The 27530-nt window shown below is 43.2% G+C and overlaps 1 protein-coding gene across 2 annotated transcripts in view; it reads left to right on the top strand.

Moving 5' to 3' along the window:
- The first annotated feature begins 959 nt into the window (after nt 1–959).
- LOC134224116 (tyrosine-protein phosphatase 69D) overlaps nt 960–27530 on the top strand; it is a 44592-nt gene continuing 18021 nt past the window's right edge. For both annotated transcript variants that reach the window (XM_062703374.1, XM_062703373.1), the window contains exons 1-3: nt 960–1405; nt 2108–2216; nt 20421–22282. In XM_062703374.1, coding sequence (XP_062559358.1) covers nt 1312–1405; nt 2108–2216; nt 20421–22282 — 2065 coding nt within the window. In that variant the 5' untranslated portion in view covers nt 960–1311. The remainder of the gene's footprint in view (nt 1406–2107; nt 2217–20420; nt 22283–27530) is intronic.

Below are 27530 nucleotides of genomic sequence, written 5' to 3'. Positions count from 1 at the left end.
TATTATGTATGATAATACAAGTGTTACAATTGATATCAAATGTTTTCTAATATCAAATTGAACAGCATATTAGAATTTAAATAGAATTTAAAATACCATGAATATAATAACAATCTATATTTTGGATATTTTTTTTAATCAAATTTCAGTTAGAAATTCAATTTAAATTGCTATGTCCAATAAGTTATTTTACTGTAAGTAATTACTAGAGAATTTTTGGTATGGTAGTGTTATGTAATGTAACAAATGCGTTTAAGTATACCATAAACCGAAGAGTAACAGTAAAAACTATTATTGCAAATTTAAATACCATCATAGTAGAATCACATGCCGCACAAAAGGCAGAATTACCATAAACAAACATGGTAAAAAGCATTGGAAGTAGAAATATTCCAACATAGTAGAAATTACTGTTCTTTTAGTTGTAATAAAACAATTGAATTGTCAGCTGAAAATCGTGGGTGTGTAGCGTTTAATTTAACCCTCTATAATAGTAATTTTCACTGCACCTTTTCTTTCTGTGTAACTGTCAAATCGTATGTATTTTTCCTTCATTGACATTTATATCCCCTATCCTCGCCAGCAAAAGATGTTCCGGACAGCGACAATGTTTATCTTGTAACTAAAATATCTTTTGCTAGTATTCATTATTTTTAAGCCAAAAATCCGAGGGGGATGAGGAGACATATATCATTTAATTCATAGATGTATCCACTACCAAGGGGCTTCAAAATGAGCTTTTTGGTATTGGGGTCAGCGGTTAGTAATTAAGAAAAAAAAAGTATCACCAAAGATGACCTAATGGAATGATCGCAGCTCAGCTGCAATTCTATCATTGTCACTCATACCCCTCGTTCCATTCTGACAGACGTCAGCGCTGTCAGATTCATCTCGCCATCTCGCTCTTTAGACATCCAGATTCCCTGCTTTTCTGCAGGGTTGCACTTAGAAGCACGGCCATCAGTGGCAGAAGAAAGAAGGCAAAAAAGAGTATAGAAGTGCGAGAGCGAGTGTCCATTATTCTTTTCGACAAATCTCCTTCAGTTTTTGTTTTCCATTATTTTGTCGCGAAATAATCAACTTGGATACGGTCCGGCATGAGTGGAACTGTGTAGATTCGGTGCGGAATACGGGCGATAACGATGTGAATTTGCGATACCGGCATTTTTCCGATTCGCTATCGGTGCAAAACTCAGTCAATAAGTCGGCGAGCGCAGCCCTACGCAAAAAGACGGTCGACGTACGGACTTACTACCGACGACGGACGGGCGACAACAGGGATCCTACACAATTGCAACAAGAGGGAGAGCAATGTGGAAGAACCAAGCCCACTTGTGCTTTCTGGTTGTTTGTATTTACACTTTGGGCCATTGCATTACCGAAATCGACGCTACCGGCACTAAAGGTAGGTTTGAAGTGTTCAAATTTTAATGAAGTGTTTCAGTTTTGAGTGGTTAGTCATGGTAAAATCTGTAGTGCGAATCGCTATCGGAATCCCATTTTTCATTCATTCTGTGCGACACTTCCTCTACACTCAATACACACTCCTCCCGCAACATCAACACTCAGTTTATCTCTTTCACTCTCAACTAATCACACAATTCGCTCACTCACTCAATCACAGCAAGCCAGAGGTATACATTCGCATCGCATCTATGCTTTCTTGTTTATGCACATAGGAGGCGAAGTCGTCGGCTGGCGACGACTCCATAGAGGGAGGGAGCCTCCTTCTGAAATAACATATTTTGTATGTGACTGCTTCTTCGACGATACGAGCGCGCTCTATTCCCAAGGAGGTGTCTCTTTAACCCTTTTAGCCCCCACATTGCCATTGACTGGACACATAAGGACTAGCGGAAAACTTAATGGCCCCATTCAGTCGTCGCCAACTTGCATATATTTGCATTTTAACCCATACTAGTCCAGCGTGGATGTGTCACAACATGCTTCTCTGCTAGAATAATTGACTCCCACTGCAATACACCCCCTTTCCAAGTGACGATAATAATTAACCGTTAATTTCAGCGTGGCAAGTGCATCCACTTGGAAGATGATTAGAGCATTGAAGACATTAAACATTCAATCATCATTTTGTTTCTATTTTCAGTTGAACCGTGGTACTTTTTAGCAGGCAAAAATGGCACTTTGTCCTGCAGGTTTTTGGGGGCGGAGAATCCAATGTGGCAGAAGGATGGAAAGAACTTCACCGATAGCAGGTGAGTCATATGACAGTTTTTTTTTGGTGAAACACACTCGAAATGAGAAAGGCATTGAATGTGCTGAGTTATATCTACGGAATATGAATCACAAGAATTGGAACGCACTCTAAAATCTAAAACTGATGAATTCAACATTGTGCATTGATATGTGGATGACGTTAATGTGCATGGAACTTGAATATGTATTTTTTTTTCTTTACGTGATCTTTGACACGAATTTTCAATTTATAAAATACACTGGATTCTGTTTTTACACGATTTACACTTTCTCAATTTTGCACCCATCCTAAATATACAATGCATATTAATTACCATGTGATTTTTCTTTGAATTATTTAGGATTTTTTGAAACATGTTGGTGGTAAATTGAAGTCACACGATCAAACATACGAGCGAAAAAAAAAATCGTGTAAAAACAGAATCCTTTGTACTTCTCGTAAAATAAAATTGATTTCTCCGTTTTTACAAAACTACCTTTGTAGCAATAAAATAGTTGGATAACGCAAAGGAATAGAATTAAAAACATGGTTCATCTTTGTCACCAAAATAGGAAAACTGATTTTTATTTCGAATTATTTCGATTAAAAAAAACATGTGCCTAATATGTAATTAAAAATGAAGGATATATACAAAAATTTATTAGGCTCATCCTCTTCGATCATTCTGGCAACTGAAACAAGCTGGGATGAAAGCTTTAGAAGTGAAGAAATTTTTGGAAGCAATGTATTCAGAGATGACAGGAATTTTCTCACGCCTCAGAAAAAGTCCGGTGGGGGGTTCTGATAGCAAGTTCGGCAAACTTTATTCTTCACAACAAATAAATTCAAAGAATTTCTGGGTAAATCCATATAGCTGGAGAAATGCACATATTTGAATTTCCCACCAAATCATGCATGTAAAAATAACTACGAATCTTTTTTTGAATGCGCTGACCAAATACTATCAGAGCATCCACCGGAGGTTAAAGTTCACATCTCTGGTGACTTTAACCAACGCCATGCTGACTTTATTCTAGACTCTGAAAATGAATGTATCCTACTGCCAGTCGTTAGGGATAATGAAACTTTGCAATTAATCTTTGACAAGTCTGCAAGTTTAGGACTGAATCAAATTAATCATATAAAAAACAACCAAAATTGCTATTTGGACTTTTTGTTGACAAATATTTATGAAGATTTTTGTGTAACAGAATCTCTAAATCCATTGTGGAAAAATTAAGCGTTCCACACTGCAATCGAATACTCGTTATTCATACATGACCAACAAAGAGACGACTGTGAGTATGAGGATGTCTTTGAGTACAATTAAGCGAATTATGAAAATATTCGAGATAGGTTAAGCAGTGTAAACTGGCAAATAGTCTTAAGAAATGAAGAAAATGTCGAAACAGCTGTTAGCACTTTTTACAGATTATTATCTGAAATAATTTCACAAGAAACTCCACTAAAGCGAAAACGACGTCATAACAATAATAAATACCCTATTTGGTATGACCGACAAATTAAGAGCTTAAGAAATCGCAAGCAAAAGGCACGCAAAATTTACAAAAATCATAACAGTAATGAAAATTTATTATTTTACTTAGACTTACGCGATCCGCTGAATTACGCTATCGGTGACGCTTTTGAAGGTTACAATTTAAGAACTGAGAGTGAAATAAAGTCCTGTTCAAAGAACTTCTTTAATGAGCATGAGCATGAGCATTATGACCGCACAATTCGTAGTTGCTACTCCGTGATTGACTGAACTTGCGAAATTGTACAGAGAACACAATGAATGGGCTTGGATTAGCTACCCATTCTCAATGTACACGTTCCTGGAGCTCAAATATTTAAAGTCAATAACGGCACCGGCCACGTCCTTACAGCCATATAGGAAGGGAAGGTTTGTTAGTCCGACTCGTTGCTACTTAGAGACTGAGTATACCTCTGCATCTCCACGATTGTCTTGGAATAGGAAATCGTCTTAGTTACAAAGGATAATTTATCTGGATTCACTTGGTAAGCGATGCGATCTATGGGATGGGAAATAACACTAATACGAGTTAAAAGCTAAAAACCATGCACGCCCGGTGGCATATGAAAGCTAAGGAGATTCGCGTTTTGGACGACCGCGCGGAAGCGCAGCACTCTGTACTCACTTGCTCGATGGTTACAGCAAACTATTGAAGAACTCGCTTTTTTCGACCGCGCGCGACATGCGCATGAGCCACTGAACACAAGATAGATATTTTATTTCTTTCCTGATGTTAGTCGTCGCGCTGCACTTACTTGTTCAATAGCTTACTTGTTCTTATTACCGGCCGCGCAATGCAGAACAAATATTTCGGCCGATCGCGTTATCGTTATGCAGTCCGAAACAAGAGAAATCACGCACTGCTCTGATTTTTATTACCGGCCGCGCAATGCAGAACAAATATTCGCGCGATCGTTCTGCAGTCCGAAACAAGAGAAATCATGCACTGAACTCTGTTCAAAGAACTTCTTTAATTCCGTAAAAGTTAAACTGAAATCTAGTAACTTTCCATCAATTACGCATTTTGACGGAAATATTGGGGATAGCTCTGAAAAGAACTGTTACCTTTTTGCAGATTTTTCCAAAAAATCTATTCGACATTTTCGGAAAATGATTATTTTGCACAGTGGCGTAGCCAGTAAATTGGTCTGGGGGTTTTCTGAAAAAAATTTTCGAAAGTTTCTTCTAAAATGTTGACTCTGGGGGGGGTTTTATGCCCAAAACCACCCCCGTGGCTACGCCACTGATTTTGCATTCTACTCAAACTTTTCAAATGATGTTGGGGTGAATCAGCTTCAAATCCAGGATATTGTGCCCTTCGAAGTTTAGACGCCTTTAAAGGTCCTGGACCTGAAAGAATCCCTCCTCTATTTATGAAAACCCTAGCAATGGAACTAATTGCTCCATTATTTTGGCTATTTAATATGTCACTAGAATCTGGAGAATTCCCAAATATATGGAAAAAAATCATTTTTGATACATATTTTCAAATCTGGCTAAAAATCAGACATACGTTATTATCGTGGTGTCTCTTGTATTCCAAAACTTTTTGAGGCCATTGTTAACGAAAAACTATTCCAACAAGTAAAACACCGAATTACAGACGTGCAGCATGACTTCTTTAAAAGGCGTTCAAGTTCAACCAATTTACTTGAATTTGTTGATTATACGCTCAATGCAATGGATAAAGGAAACCACGTTGAATCACTAATAGAAAATTTAACAACAATTGATCAAAACTCATTCAAGTCACTTCCGGTGTTCTCCAGGGCTCTCAATTGGGACCTCTATTATTCATAATATATGTAAACTACATTTTCTTCATTCTTGACTAACTTAAAGTCACTTGTCATAAGACGAGTTGGTATAAGTACGAGACACTGAAGACGGCCTTACTGTTGAGGTCGAAATACGTATCTGTCAAGGTACAATTAAGTGGGGGAATTAAACGGGATTGTACAAACTCGTCTTATGACAAGTGAAGACATTCCACTAAAAAGCTTAATATAATTTTCTTAACAAACTTAAAGTACTAATTTATGCAGATGACATGAAGCTCTTTTTGGAAATAGGGAACAGAGAGACCTTAACATATTCCAGAACAAAATAAGCACATTCTACGAATGGTGCAATAAAAGACTACATTGTACAGGGACTGTAAAAAAGTGTCAAGCCATTAGAACGAAGGCCACTAGGCCGAATGAAAAGTGAGAAGTGAGTTCATTCTTTCTTCCTCTTCATTCTTCTTTCTTTGTTCTTCCTTTTTCCTTATTCCCTCTTTCTTCTCCCATCTTCCATCTTTCTTTTTTCTTCCATCCTTTATTGTTCCTTCTTCCTTCTTTCTCACTTCGTTCTTCTTTCTTACTTCTTCCTTCCTTACATTTTCCATTTTCCTTATTTCTTCTTTCTTCCTTCATTATTTCTTCTTTCTTCCTTTTTTCATTCATCTTTCTTCCTCCTTCTTTCTTTCTTCCTTCTTTCTTCGTTTTCTCTACTTTCTTTCTTCCTTATTTTTCACTTCTCACTTCTCATTTTCGATTTCTCCCTTCTTGCTTCTCACTTCTCACTTTTCGCTTCTTACTCTCACGTCTCACCTGTCACTTTTCATTTCTCACTTTTCCCCTTTCTGACTTCTCACTACTCTCTTCTAATTGTTCTGTTATCACTTCTAACTTTTCATCTTTACTCCCTTCTCACTTTTTACGTATACCTACTTACCCGATTTTATCAAGTATGTTTTTCATGAAATAACTTTCTCCGCCTGTGGTTTATTATGAATCATTTCTGAGTACCTGTCAGCAATTTTGTGAGCCTTTTCGCCAAGAAATTATGGGTCCCGTTTACGTATTTTGCCTCTTCAAGCTATAAACTGATTCATATTTGTGTTGAGTGAGTGTCTCTTAGCGTGTTTTTCGCATAGAAAATAGTATTTTGGCCAAAACTTCTGATCCCACAGTCCAATCTGGCCAAACAATGGGACAGGATGAAAATTTGCATAAAAAATATAAAAAGCAATAAAACTGAGCATTTTCCATAGATGACTCCTTCTTTAAAAGAGTTTAAAGTTTATGGAAAATTTTATTGCTTTTTTGTTTTTTTTATGGAAATTTTCTTCTTTTTTTCATTGCTCTTTATTGATTTTTTTTTTTTGAAAGTTTTCAATTTTTTATGGAAAAAATATTCATTTTGTGGAAAATTTGGTAATTAAACAAAATTTGCTAATGTTGATTTATTAATGGAAATTTTGTATTTTTCCCGTGGAACATTTTGATTTCTTTATGGAAAATTGCAATTTTGCTTTTAAAAGTGCTAATTTATTTTTGTTTTGTGGAAAATTCTTGATTGTTTATTGAAATTTTGCTTTATTTGTGTAAATTTTAATTTTTTTTATTACTCATACCCTCATTTCTTTATTGGCAATTTTCAATTTTTTTATGGAAAATTTAAAATTCTTCATGGAAATTTTATTTTGTTGCCCTTGCAAAATACTGATACTAGTGATACTAATTTCAATTTTAGCGAACGGTTAAGCAGACTTGTTTGAAAACATCGTTTAAAAGTGCGTCCTTCAACACATTTTGAAATTCAGGCTTCTGATTGAATTATTAAGACGATTATATTGTCCATTTATTTCACCAGTTATTGTTTTCAGATTCATTAGTAAATTATTGATTGATTTGAAGAAAACAATCGCAACTTACACTATTTATACTACGCTAGGTACCTAATCTAATCTTATTTGCCTACTTTTATTTACCTATACAGTAAATTACTTTAAATTAAAGTGTAGCGTAGTATAAATAGTGTAAGTTGCGATTGTTTTCTTCAAGTCGAGTCAAGTACAAGACACTGAAGACGACCACACAGTTGTGGTCGAAATACGTATCTGCAAAGATAACGTAAATTAACTGGTGGAATTAAATGGACAGTACTTAATTCGTCTTAGACGGTTTAATGCATTCCACTAAACGAGCTTAATATATTTCTCTGAATTGAATTAAAGTTCCCCCAAACAAACGCGACGCAATATTCGCTCGGGTCTGGGGGAGCCTTTATTTACAAACTATTGAATGACATTGATAATTTACAGAAACAACTGAACAGAGGTTTTTCCTCCATGAGTTTTTCCACTACAAGAACAACACCACATTCTTGAGAGTTTACAGAAGCCATCAGAAATGCATGGTTTGTTTTTCTTTTCTCGTCGCAGAAAAGTGAAGGTATTTGATTATTGCTTGGAGGATCGTGTATTATTTGTATTGTTGTCGAAAGAAGCGCGATCTTCCTCAGTTTGTGGGATCCACCGAGGAAATGATCGACACTAGAATCTGTGTTGCTTTTTTTGGTTTTTGTTGGAACTCAGAGGAAAACTCGGTCTTCAAAAAATAAGAACCACCTACAAATATTCTTTCCATCTTCCTCACTGATTACAAGTAGTTGTCCACGCCGTTATTGGTAATTGCAATTTACTGAGTGAAAATATTTGACCGATTCCAGTCAGTCATTTAGTTGATTCAAAGAAGGATTAACAACCATAGATATGTGTAGTCTTCCCCAAGTTTTTCACGGAGTTTTCCTCCAGGAGTTTTATTTTTCGCAATTCCTCCTAGCGTTCTTCCCGGAGTTCCTTCCAGAATTTCTCACTGATTTTCCTTCGCAATTTCTTTAGAGATTTCTTCCTCCAGTTCTTCCAAAATACGTTTAGAAGACGTAATTTTTTGGGCTAAAAACCCTCTAATAATTTTAAAAAATACCACCAGAAGGTCCTCAGCAAATTCCTCCAGAAGTTCTCCCCAGTATCCATTCACCCGTTACCCTGGGATATGAATACTCTGAAGTAGTGCGTAACGGTGTTAATTCGGCCATATCGACAGTCTCTGTACAACACTGAAGCTGACAATATTACCTCCCTAACCCCGAATCCCAAGGTGTCAGACGACCCTTGCCGAGGAGATGAATGACCTGGGAGGTAAAATAATTAGCCAGGCAGTTACCGGAGCCTGTAATGCTCGGTAAACACTTTTTAGGTGATGCATCACAGAGTAAGATCTACCGCACTGTGCTCTAGTTCTTACTCTTCTTGTTAATACTTATGAGTGATTTTTTGGAAGAGTATGAAACAACTATAATTTGCTTTTAGATGACCCATCTTTTACATCTTTTGGATGGAGTTAATGGACTAAATTATAAAAAAACGTAACTCATTCTTAGGCTGGTTTCGAAGCCAACGACATGAATCTCCAAGCTCCAGAGACCTGATTAATAAGGAAAGGACCGAATACGAATTTGATAGATCTGCTAAACCCTGCGACTGATTAGAGCTCTGTGTGAAGGTGAGATTCCGAAATACCAAACGCAATGAAATCAGATCTCTCTACAAAAACGAATTCGAAATATGTTTGAACTTCAGTACTGATGCATGGTCAAAATCAGTATCATCCCACTTATTATTGATGCCGAAATACAAATACAAATACCCGGTCAGAAGCCATGAACTGAATAACAAAACATGATATGGAATTGATCGATATAAGGGATAAAATAACAGGCAACAATATCAAACATTTGCACCGAAATATCAAACCAATGCACAGTGGCTAAAATCGTGTTTTTAGCGCGTTTATTCAATAGTATCCTTATTATTTATTTATTCAGACTAAGGCCGAAGTGGCCTGTGTGGTATATAAGAGTCTTCTCCATTCGGCTCGGTCCATGGCTACACGTCGCCAACCACGCAGTCTACGGAGGGTCCGCAAGTCATCTTCCACCTGATCGATCCACCTTGCCCGCTGCGCACCTCGCCTTCTTGTGCCCGTCGGATCGTTGTCGAGAACCATTTTTACCGGGTTACTGTCCGACATTCTGGCTACGTGCCCGGCCCATCGCAGTCGTCCGATTTCGGCGGTGTGGACGATGGATGGTTCTCCCAACAGCTGATGCAATTCGTGGTTCATTCGCCTCCTCCACGTACCGTCCGCCATCTGTACCCCACCATAGATGGTACGCAGCACTTTCCTTTCGAAAACTCCAAGTGCGCGTTGGTCCTCCACGAGCATCGTCCAGGTCTCGTGTCCGTAGAGGACTACCTGTCTAATGAGCGTTTTGTAGATTGCCAGTTTGGTACGGCGGCGAACTCTATTCGATCGGAGCGTCTTGCGGAGTCCAAAGTACGTACGATTTCCAGCCACTATGCGTCTCCGAATTTCTCTGCTGGTGTCATTTTCGGCAGTCACCAGTGAGCCCAAGTACACAAATTCTTCTACCACCTCGATTTCGTCACCACCGATGCAAACTCGCGGTGGGTGGCTCACATTGTCTTCTCTTGAACCTCTGCCTATCATGTACTTCTGTCTTCGACGTGTTGATGACTAGTCCGATCCGCTTAGCTTCCCTCTTCAGTCTGATGTAGGCTTCTCCATCTTCTCAAAGTTGCGTGCCATAATATCTATGTCGTCGGCGAAACCAAATAGCTGGACGGACTTATTGAAAATTGTACCACTCGTGTTAATCCCTGCTCTTCGTATTACCCTTCCAAAGCGATGTTGAATAGCAAACACGAAAGACCATCACCTTGCCGTAACCCTCTGCGGGTTTCGAAGGGACTCGAGAATGCCCTGAAACTCGAACTACGCACATCACCCGATCCATCGTCGCTTTGATCAACCGTGTCAGTTTATCCGGAAAACCGTGTTCGTGCATTAGCTGCCATAGCTGGTCCCGATCGATTGTATCATATGCGGCTTTGAAGTCGATGAATAGATGATGTGGGCACGTTGTATTCGCGGCATTTCTGCAGTACTTGGCGAATGGCGAACACCTGGTCCGTGGTGGAGCGTTCGCCCATAAACCCGCCTGGTACTGCCCCACGAACTCCCTTGCAGTTGGTGCTAGTCGACGGCATAAAATTTGGGAGAGTACCTTGTAGGCGGCGTTCAGCAATGTGATTGCGCGGTAGTTGCTACAATCCAGCTTATCGCCCTTTTGTAGATGGGACACACGACACCTTCCATCCACTCCTGCGGCAAAACTTCCTCCTCCCAAATCTTGGTAATGACCCAGTGCAGCGCTTCAGCCAGTGCCTCACCACCGTGTTTAAATAGCTCTCCTGGTAGTTGGTCAACCCCAGGGACTTTGTTGTTCTTCAGCCGGCCAATCTCCTCCTGGATTTCCTGGAGATCCGGAGCCGGTAGAATTATGTCCTGCGCGCGTTCTCCCAGGTCCATCACCATACCGCCATCTTCGTCTGCCACATCGCCATTCAGGTGTTCTTCGTAGTGCTGCCGCCACCTTTGGATCACCTCACGCTCGTTCGTAAGAAGGTTCCCGTTTATGTCCTTACACATATCTGTGGCTGTGGCACGTGGCCCTTACGTGAACGGTTTAACTTCCCATAGAACTTTCGTGTGTTATTAGCGCGGTACAGTTGTTCCGTTTCTTCAGGGTCTCGATCTTCCTGTTGGCGCTTTTTCCTCCGGAAAATCGAGTTTTGTCTGTTCCGCGCCTGTTTATATCGTGCCCTCGTTCGCCCTCGTGCGGTGTTGCAGCAATCTCGCCCATGCTGCATTCTTCTCTTCCACTAACTGCTCACATTCGCCGTCATACCAGTCGTTTCTCTGATCCGGGGCACCGTGCCTAGTGCAGCGGTTGCGGTGCTACCAATGGCGGATCGAATATCTCTCCAGCCATCTTCAAGAGACGCTGCGCCTAGCTGCTCTTCCGTTGGAAGTGCCACTTCCAGCTGCTGCGCGTATTCTTGGGCTAGTCTACCGTCTTGTAGCCGCCCAATGTTAAGCTGGTGTCTGACTTCGAGGCGTGTTGTACACCGTCGAGAGTTTTGAGCGCAGGCATACTGCAACGAGGTAGTGGTCGGATTCAATATTCGCACTGCGGTAAGTGCGGACATTCGTGATGTCGGAGAAGAATTTACCGTCGATTAGAACGGGATCGATTTGGTTTTACGTCTCTTGGTTAGGTGATCTCCATGTGGGCGTGTGGAGATTTTTGCGGGGAAAGAAGGTGCTTCGACTACCATTCCGCGGGAGGCTGCGAAGTTTATGCATCGTTGGCCGTTGTCATTCGATACGGTGTAGACTATCCGGTCCGATGACCGGTCTATACATTTCCTCCTTCCTACCTGTGCGTTCATGTCGCTGATGACGATTTTAACGTCCCGCAGTGGGCATCCATCGTATGTCTGTTCCAGCTGTGCGTAGAACGCTTCTTTCTCGTCGTCGGGTCTCCCTTCGTGTGGGCAGTGCACGTTGATGATGCTATAGTTGAAGAAACGGCCTTTAATCCTCAGCTTGCACATCCTTGCGTTGATTGGCTGCCACCCAATCACGCGTTGGCGCATCTTACCCAGCACTATGAAGCCGGTTCCCAGCTCGTTGGTGGTGCCACAGCTTTGGTAGAAGGTAGCCGCTCGATGCCCGCTTTTCCACACTTTCTGTCCTGTCCAGCAAATCTCCTGCAGCGCCACGACGTCGAAGTTGCGGGGATGTAATTCATCGTAGATCATCCTGTCGCAACCTGCGAAACCTAGCGACTTGCAATTCCATGTTCCAAGCTTCCAATCGTGATCCTGTCTTCGTCGCCTAGGTCTTTGCCGATTATATCGAGTCGCCTTATCTCTTATATTGTTCGTAATGATTGGTTTTCTAGGCGGCTTATTGGGCCTGCGCAAACCTCCTGTCTCGTCGGAGGGCCGTCGTGTCAGGGCTGTTTAGCGTCCCACCTAACACCAGGACTTGGGCTTGTGCGCTTTGAGCGGCACACGGTCGCTTTGGTGGGACCTACTTGCGGATACATGCAACAGGGCCCACTGTCAAACCCCACCACATCCTAGGCAAGCCCCACAACTCGCAGATGGCCTGGGAGGGATCGTCAAGCCCTTGGACATAGTCCCTGCTGCCCGCGATAGTATCCTTATTATGTGATTTAACGTAATGGCGTCTTCGAGACATTTTATCAGTAAGTCGACGCGCTTTTTTGGAGGTATTCTTCCTTATGATCAATCCCCCTAAAAAAGAGATGAAAAATTTATTTTTGCACTTCACAACATATAAAGATTGATTCTTCATTAAAGTTGTAGCAAAAGTTCTCCTGCAAAACTTTGTCGAAGACACCAAGTTCGTAATTTCATTACTTTTGGAGATTTATTGATTTTTATGCCAACAAGTTTTGAGCATGTTCGATGTATGAGCATACAAGCACATGGAGACGCATGGTGCATTAGTTCATCAACTCCTTGAAGGGTGATTGATTTCTTACTCGTATAGTAGGAAATGGTTGTTGATGAAACATTCCTTACATCTGCTTAGAACTCTACAGTTCAGGTATTTAATAAAAGTCAATTACTTGTACTTTATGATGCATATGAGATTGTCTGCCACAATTTGACCCTTGTTAAGTTGCAGTTATATCAAATATGACTAAAAAACCCAACTGTTATAACTTTTTTTAAAGATAAAAAGACCTAAATAGCCACCAAACGGCGTATTTTAATATTATCTAAAACTTTCTGAAAACCAAACTGAATACCTCCAAAAAATCGCATAAACTTACTGATCGAAGACACCATTACGCTAAATTGCATTATAAAGATACTATTAATTAAACGCGCTCATAACACGATTTTAGCCACTGTGCAATGGAACATGATATTGATATTAATATTGATCAAATGGCCTTAAATAATTTTTGACTATTTTGGATGGTCCTATTTTCTCGATGGCTGGGTTTGCGGAAATTGCTTTCAATAGATAACGAAAAACGATAAAAGAGAGGCAAAAACTGTTCCGAATCATAACAAGCCATGATAACAAATTTATCAAACTTCTATACAAGTGCGAAAAAACAGAATCGGATAGGACGCCCCCACAGAAAAATGGTGATTCTCGCTTTGTTTTTGCTCGTTGAAATGCATCATCAGAGCCATTGCTCCCCAACATTTGGAGCTTTCTGAAAAGAAATTTATCATGGGGTACAGCCTCCTGAATCAGTTCTCTATCATGACAGCTTGCGAAAAAAGTCTCTCGCGGCATGCTACATATCGTATATGTATGTCGAGACAAAAGCAAAGTGAACATCCCTAGTAAATTTATTTATTCCCTACTCTCTTTTCTTTATTTTTCAATTTGTTCAGAGAATTCCTCATATGAAATTATATTGCCAGTACTCATATGGACTTGCAAGAGACTGGTTCGCGTTAAGATCGTATTAAAAGTATTCGGTAACGATATTCCAATTATTTCAGTCGTCTTGAGATCCGAAAATAGTTATTCCCTGTGGTCAGCTGTGGTCTGCGGTAGAAATTCCTCGTCCGGGAAATCACGCGACGCACATGACCCGTATGTAACTGAAGAGGTTCAGCGTGTGTTTAACATTTATCATCGTAGCTTGCAGGCTAGTGATAAAGTCGTTCATAGCCGTAGTGATGATACCACCTACTAAATTAGTGATATAGTGTCATTTATCTATAATATCCGTGTGGGGTTGAGTTGAGTCGATTGAGCAACGAAAAACGTGGTTCTGTGGACAAAACCAATAACTCTGTACAACAGAAGAATCAATTGTTCGTCTTCGTTAATCGTTCTCAATATTGTGCGAAACTAATACCACTGAAAAAAATAAGAGAGGATTTCAGACCAGTAACGTCTATGGCCAGATCTGCCTATTGCTAAAGAATGAATCCCTACAACAATCCTCCTCCTCCTCCCCTTTATGGGCACCCATAGTATGCGAACCCAAATGATAACACTCGCACGACTGGTAGATCAGCTCAATTTTTCAAATATGACGTTGGCGAACGTTACTACCCAGTTAGAAGAAGTGCGAGGTGAAATGAACATGTTGCGAGCAGAAAACTACAGATTACATAGTGCAAATGGCGAGCTTCGAGCTCGTCCACACGTATCCAGCACACCACAGCAAAATGCTCCTATGCGAGGAGATGGATTACGTGACTATCGAAATGTTGAAAATGAACACTCTCTCGAGAGTAATAGTGAACGCGGTGCGATTACGCAGATTAGACACCGTAATATCCCACATGGTGATTGACAACGTGGCAACCGGTGTGGCGATGAAGATGATATTTTCGATGACAATAGCGAACATGGATCAGTGAATAGTTGTGTTCATCGTGGTGATACAGCAAACGCCCGTTTTGAATCGAATACAATCGCCACCGTCAATTTGATAGTTTCGGAAGTTGAAGCAGCGTTCAACGAGTTCTCCGGTACTGACTTTATCCAGTACTGAAGTGGATTAAAGATTTCGAGGAAATGGCCGAGTCGATTGGGTTATCGGAATTAAGGAAGTACGTTGTGGCAAAAAGAAAACTAGTAGGACTAGCGAAATCTTCATTAAACACAGTGCGTCATGTTACAAATTGGAACGCATTGAAGGACTACCTTGTGGCAGAGTTTCACTGTCGAGAAAATAGTGCAGTAATCCACGATCAACTACGGAAAAGGAGAAGAAGTTCCCATGAAACAGTGCGAAAGCTGACCTGGAAGCGGAGGCGATTCTATCATACACAGTGAACGGCATAGTGGATAATAGTGCGGACAAAACAGTGATGTATGGGGCAGAAACGATCCCCGATTTCAAGGAGAAGCTACGCATTTATCAAAACATAAAAAATAGTAAAGATATTTCCACATCTATGCAAACATCGAATATCACGATAGTGCATATCGACCAAAAAGTGGTACTGCAGAAGTTAGACGTCCAGTCTGTTATAAGTGCCAGGAGCCTGGACATATTATGCGAGAATGTCCGAAGGATAACCGATCAGTAAAATTGTGCAATCAAAGATCTGTGGTTGATAGTGGGACATTCCTGTCGGTTATTGTCGGTGCAGATGTTAAACAAGTGTTCTTCGACTGCGGGGCTTCCGTTTCCCTTATTCGTGAAGACGTGCATAACAGGCTGAACCTACCGTTGAACGAAGAAGAAAAGCAGGAGTTGTACACACTCAGTGGCCCTGTGTGGACCTTGGGAACGGCAGTGCTACATATACGGATCGCTGATACAGTAATGCCGCTGAAATTCAGTGTCATGTCAATGGAACACCTTAACATGGAAATGTTAGGTCGCAATTTGTTGTTATACGGTGATGTGAAGGTATCGGTAACAGGATCGAAATTCTTTCCAAAAGATGACAATTTTGTGCATTGCATTGATACTGCAGACCAAAGTGAAGATGATCCCTTGGCGCATATAATTGATCCAACAATAAAAGAACAAACACTGAACCTTATAAGCAACTACAATCCCCGTGTGTCACGATCATCGGACGTCGAATTGAAGATCGTATTGAAAGATGAGACGCCAATTCAACAGCTTCCCCGTCGACTGGCTCCATTAGAGAAGAATATCGCTCAGAAGCAGGTGGATCAATGGCTGAAAGATGGAATCATTCAACCGAGTACATCGCCCGAGCAACACACATGTTGTAAATCAGTCTATCATATAAGACTAAATTTGGTCATATATGAGTTATATCAACCAAATCAACGTGAATTGTGCTGCTAGGGCGGAGTACATCGGTAGCCGACAGCAGTCGTAAATACACGTCGTTTGTAACCCCATTTGGCCAGTACGAGTTTCTTGTCACGCCATTTGGTCTTAGCACATCCCCGACCGTTTTTCAGCGATACATAAACCACATATTTCGGGATTTGATAAAAAAAGAAGGTCGTAGTCGTCTACATTGACGACCTTCTCATTCCGGCGAAAGATGAGCAAGAGGCGTTAGAAAAGTTGACCATAATATTGGCGGTTGCAGAGGAGCACGGGTTGAGAATAAAATGGTCGAAGTGTCAGTTCCTGATGCGGAAAATAGAATACCTTGGTTACGAAGTTGAGGATGGATCAATAAAACCAACATCTAAAGCCTAAAACGTTCAAGGAGATTCAGCGATTCTTGGAGTTGACTGGATACTTCAGGAAGTTTATACCCAATTATTCAACCATCGCAAAACCGTTTACAGATTTGCTGAGAAACGACGCTGTATTCTTGTTTGGTCCTGCGCAGAAAAGATCCGTGGAGCAATTAAAGGATGCCCTTTCTAGAAGACCAACTTTGGCGTTGTATCATCAGCAGTGACGGAGCTGCACACGGATGCCAGCAGGGTTTTGTTGCAGCAAGATGCGGTAGATTTCCATCCAGTTCAATACTACAGCAGAAAAACTTCAGCGGCGGAAGCTAACTACCCAAGCTACGAACTCGAAGTTTTAGCAATCGTGTCAGCATTGAAAAAGTTTAGGGTGTACCTGCTCGGAGTATCATTCAAGATCGTGATCGATTGGTCCGCGTTCAAAATGACGATGGAAAAGAAGGACATTGCTCCGAGAATCGCAGGATGGGCTCTTCTATTGGAAGAATATGACTACACAATAGAGCATCGCCCAGGATTCGCATGAAGCACGTTGATGCTTTTGCCGCTATCCAGCGGTGCATATTCTGCAAAACAACGTGATCGAGCAAGTGAAAGCAAACCAATGTAACGACCAAAGACTGCGAGCTATAATGAAAGCTCTGGAGTAAGGGAATTTCGACGATTTCGATGTGGACCATGCGGTACTCTACAAGTATCACGCCGGTGGTAAACTTCTGGTGGTACCGTGTATGATGCAGTATTCGGTAATTCGGCAAGCACACGAGCAAGGACATTTCAAGGCAAATAAGATGAAAGAACTCACCCAGCGTGAGTATTGGATCGAGATCTACAAGCAAAACTAGAACGTTTCATAGAGAACTGCATCCCATGCATTCTGGCAGCTAGGAAGGCTGGAAAAGGAAGGACTGCTGCATCCAATCCCCAAGGATGATCTTCCACTGTCGACATACCACGTTGATCTCCTCGGTCCCCTAACAGCATCTAAGAAGAACTATCGTTACATATTCACTGTCGTAGACGCTTTCACCAAATTCGTCTGGATCTACCTGGTGAAATCAATGACTGCTGAAGAAGTTCTCAAAAAATTGGAAACTCAAAAAACTTGCTTCGGTAATCCGATGCGAATAATTTCCGATTAAGGGGCAGCATTTACATCCACTATGTTTCAGGAATACTGTGAACGTGAAGGGATTCAACACCTTTTAACGACAACTGGAGTCCCTCGAGGTAATGGGAAAGTTGAGAGGATTCATGGTATTATCGTCCCTGCATTGGCAAAATTGTCAATAGATAATCCAGATAACTGGTATCGTCACGTAGCTTGCTTACAACGTTATCTAAACAATTCCTACCAACATTCGATCGACCGGAGCCCATTTCATTTGCTGTTCGGGGTCAATATGAGAAGTCCTGAAGATACACGTTTGGCGGAAATAATTTTGCAAGAAAATGTGCGGTTGTTCGACGACGGAAGGGAAACGGAGCGTGTTGAAGCGCGGCTTAAAATAGCAAAAGAACAAATCAATTCGAAGCGACAGTTTGATCGAAAGCGTAAGGAAGCGAAAGTTTACGAAGTTGATGATTTGGTGGCCATCAGCAGAACTCAATTCGGGTGCAACTTGAAGATTGCCAAGAAATTCCTTGGCCCTTATCGTGTTACGAAGCAGAAACGAAACGACCGCTACGATGTCGAAAAAGTTGGTCTACACGAGGGTCCGAGCCGAACCTCAATATACGCGGAGTATATGAAGCGGTTCGTTCCTAGCGATGACGACGAGATCTAGGATGCAATGTTGGTACCAAGTGCGGGCGTTGAAGCAATCGAAGGCCTTAGTGAAGCTAAAGCATCATCCGAGCCGGATGATCGTCAGGTTGGCTGAATGTCGAGAGAAAAGCAAAGTAAACATCCCTAGTAAATCTATTCTCTACTCTCTTTTCTTTACTTTTCAATTTGTTCAGAGAATTCCTCATATGAAATTATATTGCCAGTACTCATATGGACTTGCAAGAGACTGGTTTGCATTTAGATCGCATTAAAAGTATTCGGTAACGATATTCCAATTCTTTCAGTCGTCTTGAGATCCGAAAATAGTTATTCTATGGTCAGCTGTGGTCTGCGGTAGAAATTCCTTAAAAACTAAAGGCTCCCCCAGACCTAAGCGATTTGATCGCCGCGACGGCGACAACTAGCCGCCGCGATTCTATCGTTGTGTCGCTGCAGGCAATGTTCTATTTACGCTTCCATACCAATGGCGACAGAATCGCTGTCGCTAAGAGAAAGAATCGCGTCGTCGCGTGTGTTTGGGGGAACCTTAACATGTAACATTGTATACAGAGATGATAAGTGAGAGACTTGTTCATGCTCTTTGGGATTCAATCCCTGCTCGATGGTCCCTTCAATATCATATGGAAGAGTTCACTGTAACGAGACGAGCCAGCCTTGGGCTGAAAGTCTCGCTAATAAAGACAAAAAAAAATCACTGTAGCTAAAACAATTTTTCACCAAACCATACTCTCAAATTTAACTCTCAAATTACGAAACAATTAAATATAGTCACATTATAAATCCTATAAAAGTATGATTTCTGCATTAAAATGTAGATGACGTTTGAAAATAGTAGTGACCCATCTCACCCTGTGACCTATTATGCTCCAATTTACCAAGAAATTTTAGTTACTATGACATACGTTCTTTCTCCAGTAGCCTTGCGAGTAAAGGCGTAGGATTGCCAATACGGAGATGGCGAGTTCGATTCTCGGTCCAGTTTTGGATGGTTTCGGGTAGGAAACATTCTCAACTCCCTGGACACAGTGTATCCATTGTACTTGCCACACAAGACACGTACTCATGCAATGGCGGGCATAGAAAAGATTTCAATTAATGACTGAGGAAATGCTGATGGAATACTAAATTGAAAAGCACGTCAAGTTCCAGTTGGAATGTAGAGCCATTAAAAAAGAAGAAGAAGAAGACATACGTTCTTTCTTCGATCCAAACTTTAGTGAGATCAGTAGATTGGTTCAATTGATAGAGTCAATATTAATTGTTTGCTACGCATTATCCATGCAGTTGATTAGTACTTAGCTATCCACCCGATTTTGGACTCAGGAAAGCAGAATTGAACAATTTGGAAAATCACAAAACTGTTGAAACCCTATTGAACTGTAATTTAATGGAACCGGGATAAGAATAAAAATAATACCAATTACTTTACTTTTAACTTTTTCTTGATTTATGACTTGTGAGGGAAGTCAGATTTTTACTTTTATTGGAAAAGATATTTAATTTTGATACACATAAGTAGTTGAGTTTGCCATGTTTAATGTATTTTTATGAGAAACTGCGAAAAAAAAAATTCGGCTGCCGGTGGGACTTGAGCCCACACTATTCCATTAAGTCTCTGAAGCACATGTTTGTGATTCAAACGCAACCGACTGTTGTTCAATTCTGATAAACTAGTTGGGTAAAGAGAAAAGGTGTCAAATGTTGCCAAAGCAGATTCGATAGATACGGGGAATTGATAGATATCCCATCGTTATTAACTGGTTATGGAACAACTTCTCGCAAGGGCAGCTGTTGTATAGTTGGAAATACGTCCGTGAACTTAATGTAGTAGTGTGGGTTCAAGGCCCACCGGCTGCTGAATCTTTTTTCGCAACACCTTAAAAATGGCAAACTTAACTTTGTTTATCCAAATTTACTTTTAACTGTTTTCGCTTCCAATTCAAAGAATGCGTTCAATAATCATAATAATAATAATTCTCTATATTCCTACAGCGCCAAAATCTCCATCATAATTGTCGACACGGAGGCAGATGTGGAGAAAATATCCGGTGTCTCTGAGTCCAAGCTCCAACAGGAAGAAACCACCGAAGCGCCAGATGTGGCCACATACACGGCCATTTCCACCTTAACCGTGCATAACTTTACGGGGTCCGACGCCGGAAACTACACATGCCGCGGCGCAGACGGCAGCGTACTCGCCAAATACTCGGCGCGGGAAGTGATTCTACCAAAGATAACTGCCTCCAGCCCGGAGCGAACCAAGATTCAACAGCAGAAAAACGCCCAACTGTACTGCGTGATTCAGATGTATCCACTGGAGTACTTTAACAACTCGATTCAATGGTTCAAGGAAGACGATACCACCGAAAATAACTTCCTCAAGAACGCAGCAGTGCGCGTACTGAATAGAACTCACGTAAACGTGACACTAACTGTTAAGGATGTCAGCAAAGCGCACAATGGAACGTACTCGTGCAATGTTGGTCCGTCTGCCATGCTGGATGAAAATTCAGCCACCGATAAGAAGTCGATGGCATTGCTCGTACTTGACAAGCCGCAAGTATCAATTGATTACGTTAAAGCAGTAGGTGCCAATAAAATTTACCTGAACTGGACTGTGAACGATGGAAACGATCCCATCAAAATTTACATGGCGCAGTTCATGAAGAAAGGAGATTCGACTTTTACGTATTATGAAAGCCGTATAGATGGGTCGAACACTTCTTATGTGATGCAAAAATTTGCAGCCTCTACGGACTATGAGATTAAGTTGACTGCTCAAAACGGTCAGGGTAGTGGTCCGCCGTCTCCATCTGTGAAAGTTCGTACCCTAGACAGTGATCCAAGCTTCACACCCGCTGTTGAAGTTAAAGGAAACACTCACTCGACTATCACCATTGGCTGGGCGCCTCCTCCAGCCGACCTCCTGGAATATATTCAGTACTACGACTTGACGGTGTCGGTTGCTGGTGAGAATTCATCCAAATGGGAAACTTATTATCCACAGAATAGTCGGAACCTTCCGTACATGTTCGACAACTTAGACACCGCTACGGAATATAGTTTCCGCGTTCGGGCTTGCAGCGAGTTAGCCAAAGCTTGCGGAAACTGGTCCGAAGAAGTGAATGGAACTACCAGCGATGGTCTCGCATCAGAACCGATCAACATGAACATTTCTTGCTTACATTATAACATCTCGCGACGGTCTACAGTTCGGATCCATTGGGATGCACCCAGAAAACCTAATGGAAAGGTAATATCATATCAAGTCATTTTGGATGGCTTGTCGCAGTACCGCAGTGAACACGGTATGTTGAAAAACGAAACATACGGACCGAAAATCAAAAACGTGCAAGCTCAGTACACGAAAACAGACTACGACGGAATACTGCCCAACACCAATTATACCGTAAGGGTGGCAGCCGTCACTCGTACGAAACGGCCGGGAGATGTTGCAAGCGCGACGTGCACGATGCCTGCGACCACTCCGGAAAACATCGGTCGAATGATGTGGGGAAAGCTTCGCACCGAAGACAATCAGTGGATCTTCAAGCTATTCCTGCCTCGTGTTTCCGAACGAAACGGGCCAATTTGTTGCTACAAGGTCTACCTCACGCGGCTGGGCCAGCGGAACAATTCGCTTCCCGTACCGGAAAGCATACCGGTGACGAGTTATGCCGACGTCCACTCCATCAACAACACCCGCGGTGGAACCTATCTGGCGGAAGTGTTCAACACGCTGAACTACAGCTCCGAGGTGTTCCTGGGCGATGGCAAGAACAACGAATACCATAACACGGACCTGTGCCCGCAGTGCTTGCACAAACGCACACCACCGGTGGAGAAAACTAGTGGTGAGTATTTGTGTTGGAAACAATGCATTATGGCTTTGTTCGGGGGAAATTTCCACGTGGTTCGGACTTGATGGCCGAAAGAACAAAACACAGACGCATCTGCTCGGTACAAGATTTATTTTTCTACTGACTTTGTCAAGGTTTATTATTATACAGGTATAACAAATTCTAACATAGTGTACACTGAAAATAAGTGGACTGTATTTTTCTTGTTGCGTAATCATACACACCCCGTTGGGTCGATAGATTCAACATCCGGAAACGGGCAGATCTTGGTCACTGACCTTTTGTATTCGCCGTCTTGATGGTGACCACTCGCACCACCTTGTCCTCGCCTGGATGTGTTGCCGTGATACAGCAGACGGTGTGATTCAGATGTACCATTGCTAGACTCGATACCTAGACCAACCTTACCTGCGGCTTTTGATCCGTCGGTGTACCGGATTGTGAATAACGAGTACTTCCCGCTGAACCGTTGCTTGAAGAGGTCTTGCGTAATTTGTTTGTTGGGTCTTTTGGTTGGAGAGATCGATTTTCGGCTTGGCTGTGTCCCGGTTTCTAGCTCCGAGACGATGCAAGCCAGAGATTTACGGTAATTGGCACGTTTCTGGATGATCTGGTTTTTTTCGAGGAAATTTACTGCTTTGGTGCATAGTGCTGATGTGGCCATAAAACGGAAAGGCATCACGCCAGCTTCAACATATTTTGTGTCCGCTGGAGTTGACGGTAGAAGTCCAGAAACTAGCCTTATTGACCGGTTGTATACCAAAACAAGGGACTTGATAAGTTCTGTGAGGTCCCAGGATGTCAGTTCTATGCCGTAGGTGAGACGACTGTTTATGACCGCGTCGGCGACGCGAAATCGGGTGGGACGGTCGCTCCTGGTGCGTTTCTTCGAGATTAGGTTGATCATGTTGATCCGGGCTTTGCAGGCATTGCGGGTGTTTTCAAAGTGCTTTTTAAAGGTGAGCTGGCAGTCGACCGTGACTCCGAGTAGCTTCACACAATTACGCGTCGGGGCAGTGCTTCCATCAAGGATGATGGGTTAATTCGGGAGCCGATGATTGGTGTCGCAAATATGGACCCTTTCACATTTTCTATCAGTCATTTGGTAGCCGGCTGTGTGGGTCCATTTCACCACTCTGCTGACGGTTGCCAGGACCTTCCTCCTTACGAGTTTCGGGTGCTTACCTGTGGCGATCAGCAAGATATCGTCGGCGTAAACGAACATGTAAACTCCTTCGGGCAGGTCGGCGACCATGGCCACCAGGAACAGGGTTACGGCGATGACGGCGTCTTGGGGGACCCCGGTCTCCTCTTTCTTGAGTCCTGAGGTGTGCGATCCGAGTTGGACTCGGAAGGATCGGTCGAGTAAGAAGTTCTTGATAAACTGGAGCAGATTTCCGGAGATCCCCCAACGCGCCAGCTTCCCTAGGATGCCCGGTGTCCAGGTCCTGTTGTAGGCCCTCGAAATATCGAGTGAAACGATCTCCGTGTGGTGACCCGCGTTCTTTGCATCCTGGAGGATTTGGCTTAGCGATGCCAGGTATGTACTGGTTCCTCTTCCGGGGCGGAACGCGTGTTGCCGGTTGTCGAGACGTCCTGTGTTCTCCAGATACTCCGTTAGTCTTCGATTTACGAGGCGTTCCAGTACCTTAGCACTCACGTTCGTTAGCGCGATCGGGCGGTATCCGCTGGCTTGATTCGACGGTCCTTGGCTTTTCGGGATTGGCACCACAATGCTGGACCTCCACTCTGTGGGAAGCGTGCCACTTTGCCACTCCTTGTTAAGGGACTCAAGGAGGGCGATTTTTCCTCTAGGAGGGAGGTTTTTCAGCATCGGATAGCCTAGGTTGTCTGGTCCGGCAGATTTCCCCTTCCCCTTCCTCAGCGCAAAGTCAAGCTCCTCCAGAGAAAAAGGCCGGTTGAAGTTTGCTCCATTATCTGCCGGGACTTGGAAAGTGAGGATTTCGGCTGATGGGTTGGGGTGTTTCTTTCGGAAACCTTCGGGGTATATAAAAATGGACGGGCAAAGTGTCCGCCACGATAGCCTGGTCGTGTTGCACCGTACTATTAATGGACAGGGCGATACCTCTGGCTCGTCTCTTACCTGAGAAGCAGTTGATTCTCCTCCATAGCTCGGTCGTTGACTGTTCGCTGGAGATACCGTCGAGAAACTCCGTCCACGATTTCTCCTTAGCCTCCCGAATGGTTTGCCTACAGTCGTTCCTTGCGGCTTGATATTCGTTGCGGATAATGGCGAGATCAGTACTGTCGGCTGCTAGTCGTTTTTTGGCCCTCTTAAGTGCACGAAGGGTTTTTCTTCTGTTTTTAACCGCCTTTCTTGCCTCTTCGCTCCACCAGTGGACTGACTTTCTTCCCGTGTTCGCGCTGGTTTTCGGGATCGTTTTGTTGGCGGCCCGAAGAATGGCCTCTGACAACTCGATGGCGGTTGGTGTTGGTGCTTCTTCCAGTTCTTGTTCTATTTCTTGTTGGTAGCGGCTCCAGTCGGCCTGGTCGAAGGTCTACTAACCCTCGGTGGAAGGTGGGAGTGCCGTCGTTTAGCACCATTAATCCTGCCTCGGCTGCTGCGTTGAAGACTGCGTTGCCTCGTGTGTTGTTGGAACGGCTACCCCAGGAGTGGTGGTAGCCGTTCACGTCACCAAGTACAATCACCGGTGATGGCAGTTTCTCGAAGATGTTCACTAGCTTACCTTGCAGGTCTTTGATTCTTCCGCTGGGAATATAAATGGAAACGATCGTCATCGGGAAGCGTCTAAGATAATTTCGGCGGCAGGAACTTCGCTTAGGATTCCGATGGCGGCAGATTGGTAGACGTTCTGTTTTATTTCAGCGTACCACTTGTACCGTCCTCCAAGTGTTCGGTCCATGGCAGTCGGTGAATCTCCTGGAGGGCTATGGCTGCGGGTTCAGAGCCTGACACCAGCAGCACCAGGTCGCACAAATTATTAAAGTAGCCGTTGACGTTCCACTGGAGCGCCAATGTGGTGGAACGGGTACTGGGTCTTTGTGGTTGTGAGGTTGATGATACACTGCTGCAAGCTGAGGGTCTGGAACCCACAACCGGCAGAGATGGGGGAGGCGACGGGGCAAAATTGGTAGTCAGCGTTGGTGTGCTCCCCTCCAGAGCTCTTCCGGAGGCAAGTCGGTCAGTTGCAGGTGTCGTTGGCTTGGTTTGGTGGCCTGAAGGTCCAGGTAGGATTAAGGCGTTGGTGCGGTACCTTCTTTGGTGGAGTAGGTCGTATAATGCCGCCGATGTTGCTTCCGGTCCCAGTGGTGGGAAGTTGACTTGGGCAGGAATGATATCCGAGTGCCGGAGGTTGTCCGCCAGTTCCGGTAGGTGGGGCTGTAGCGTCCGCACTGGCGGGGCCCCGGCTACTCGGATACCCGTCTGCGGCTTGACGTCCACCTTCTTGAACATGGGACCGGGGAGTGGAGGGTTGGTGGGTGGTTGGTGTGTTTAAGTTCATGATTTGAGTAACTGGTACTCTTATGTAAGGCTCAGTTTGCATATTTCTATTGTTTGGATTAGGAAGGGTAGTGATTGAAGGGAATTATAGGCAGGGTCTTGTAGGTAGTAGGTAGTAGGACAGTAAAAATCAGAGGGCGAAACTGAGCCTGTAAATCATTTACTTGAGTCCTTTCGGTATAGCACCACGTTTCGCTAAAGATGTCGTATACACTGTTCTCATTGTTGATCTTCTTTTCTTGTTCTACAGCCTTGCTTGTCTTCTTCCCTTGCTCTTCGACCTTGTTCATCTTCTTCCCTTGCTCTTCAACCTTGTTCATCTTCTTCCTTTGCTCTTCAACCTTGTTCATCTTCTTCCCTTGCTCTTCTTCCTTTTTCTTCTTCATTTCCTTGTTCGTTGGTTCCTGGTTGGCTCGCAGATTTTCTACGCTTGTAATTCCTTCACCGTGGTAAGCTCGGAGACTTTAGTGATTAGGTCTTCGATCGTACCGTTCGGTCTTCGTAACGTACCGTTGAACAGATTCGAGGCGGTTGCCTACTACGGATTGTCGCATTTGGCCGGTTTGCTGTCGCTCTTCTTGCAGCTTAGCGATGATTTTTTGCAGCTTGTCAATCTCTTCATCCTTGCTAGCGCTGCCCAAGTAGCACATTTCTATCGAATCTGGTTACAGCAACTTGATTGTGACCAAATTAGGTCGAACATCATTAACGGAAACCGACCTGGAACATGTGTGCTACTACTCGCAAAAGTTCCCGCTTGTCCTGATCCGGATCGGGCTTCAAAAGCCTTCCGGGCTTGTATATAGGGGATTCCCTGGTCGACCCTTATCCTCTGTATTTCTGCCTTTTTAAGGTATTCTGCCCGAAATTCCAACATTTGTAGCATCTCATGGGATTCGGGTAGTAATTCCTGGTGGGACATCTTGACCACCCGAAATTAACGTACTCCGGGATGACCGTTCCAGACAGCGTCAATACCATGGTCGGAGTATTGACCGTGTTGCCTTCAGGGAGCCTTTTTTTGATACGGTAAATGTCACGCACTCCTTGATCCTGCAGCTGGTTGAGGAGGTAATCGTCAGCTAGGGAGACGGCGTTGACATTGGACACCAGGCATTTGACGGAGTTGAGCGATGGGTGTTCGACAACGGATACGGCCGTGCCGTCATTAAGCTTGTCCATAGTTAGCAAGCGATTGAAATGGGCTGGGTTTCTTATCTTTAGGATGTAGGAGACTCCGCGGTTTTCTCTACTGGCGCTCTCAATAGCTCCCCCAAGGAAAGCTTCAACTGAGCGGCGCAGTAGGAACGGGTTAGTTGGGAGAGGTCCATCTATGCCCTGCATTCGCATGATTTGCAGATGTCCGGATCCATAAACCGTGGTAGTCTGCGTCCAGTGTACTGACCGTCGATACGGTTCAATGGTTTGCCATTATCGGAGCCCCCTAGGCGGTAGGAGTGGCCCGTGGCCAACTCCATTTTTCCCGCACACGCGCCGCCAATTGGCACGGGTGATACTTTCGTGTTTAGTCCCGAAATTCACCGGAAAACGTTTCTCACTTCTATCGTTGAAGTTACTACGTTACCGAAGAAAAAGTTCGTTCACTCCCACCGCGCAAGTCACAATGACGATCCCCCTTACGAGATGGTTCGTTAACTCCCTTCGCGCAAGTCACTAGTTAACCGCACTAGCGACTATGCGTCTCCACCACGCCGATGGGGTGGTTTTCACCCTTCACCAACAATCCCGAAATAGCCA

The sequence above is a fragment of the Armigeres subalbatus genome, chromosome 3, assembly GCF_024139115.2.
Source record: "Armigeres subalbatus isolate Guangzhou_Male chromosome 3, GZ_Asu_2, whole genome shotgun sequence".
Taxonomy (NCBI): domain Eukaryota; kingdom Metazoa; phylum Arthropoda; class Insecta; order Diptera; family Culicidae; genus Armigeres; species Armigeres subalbatus.
The sequence above is the reverse complement of the archived record's forward strand: the minus strand, read 5'-3'. Positions and strand labels throughout refer to the sequence as shown.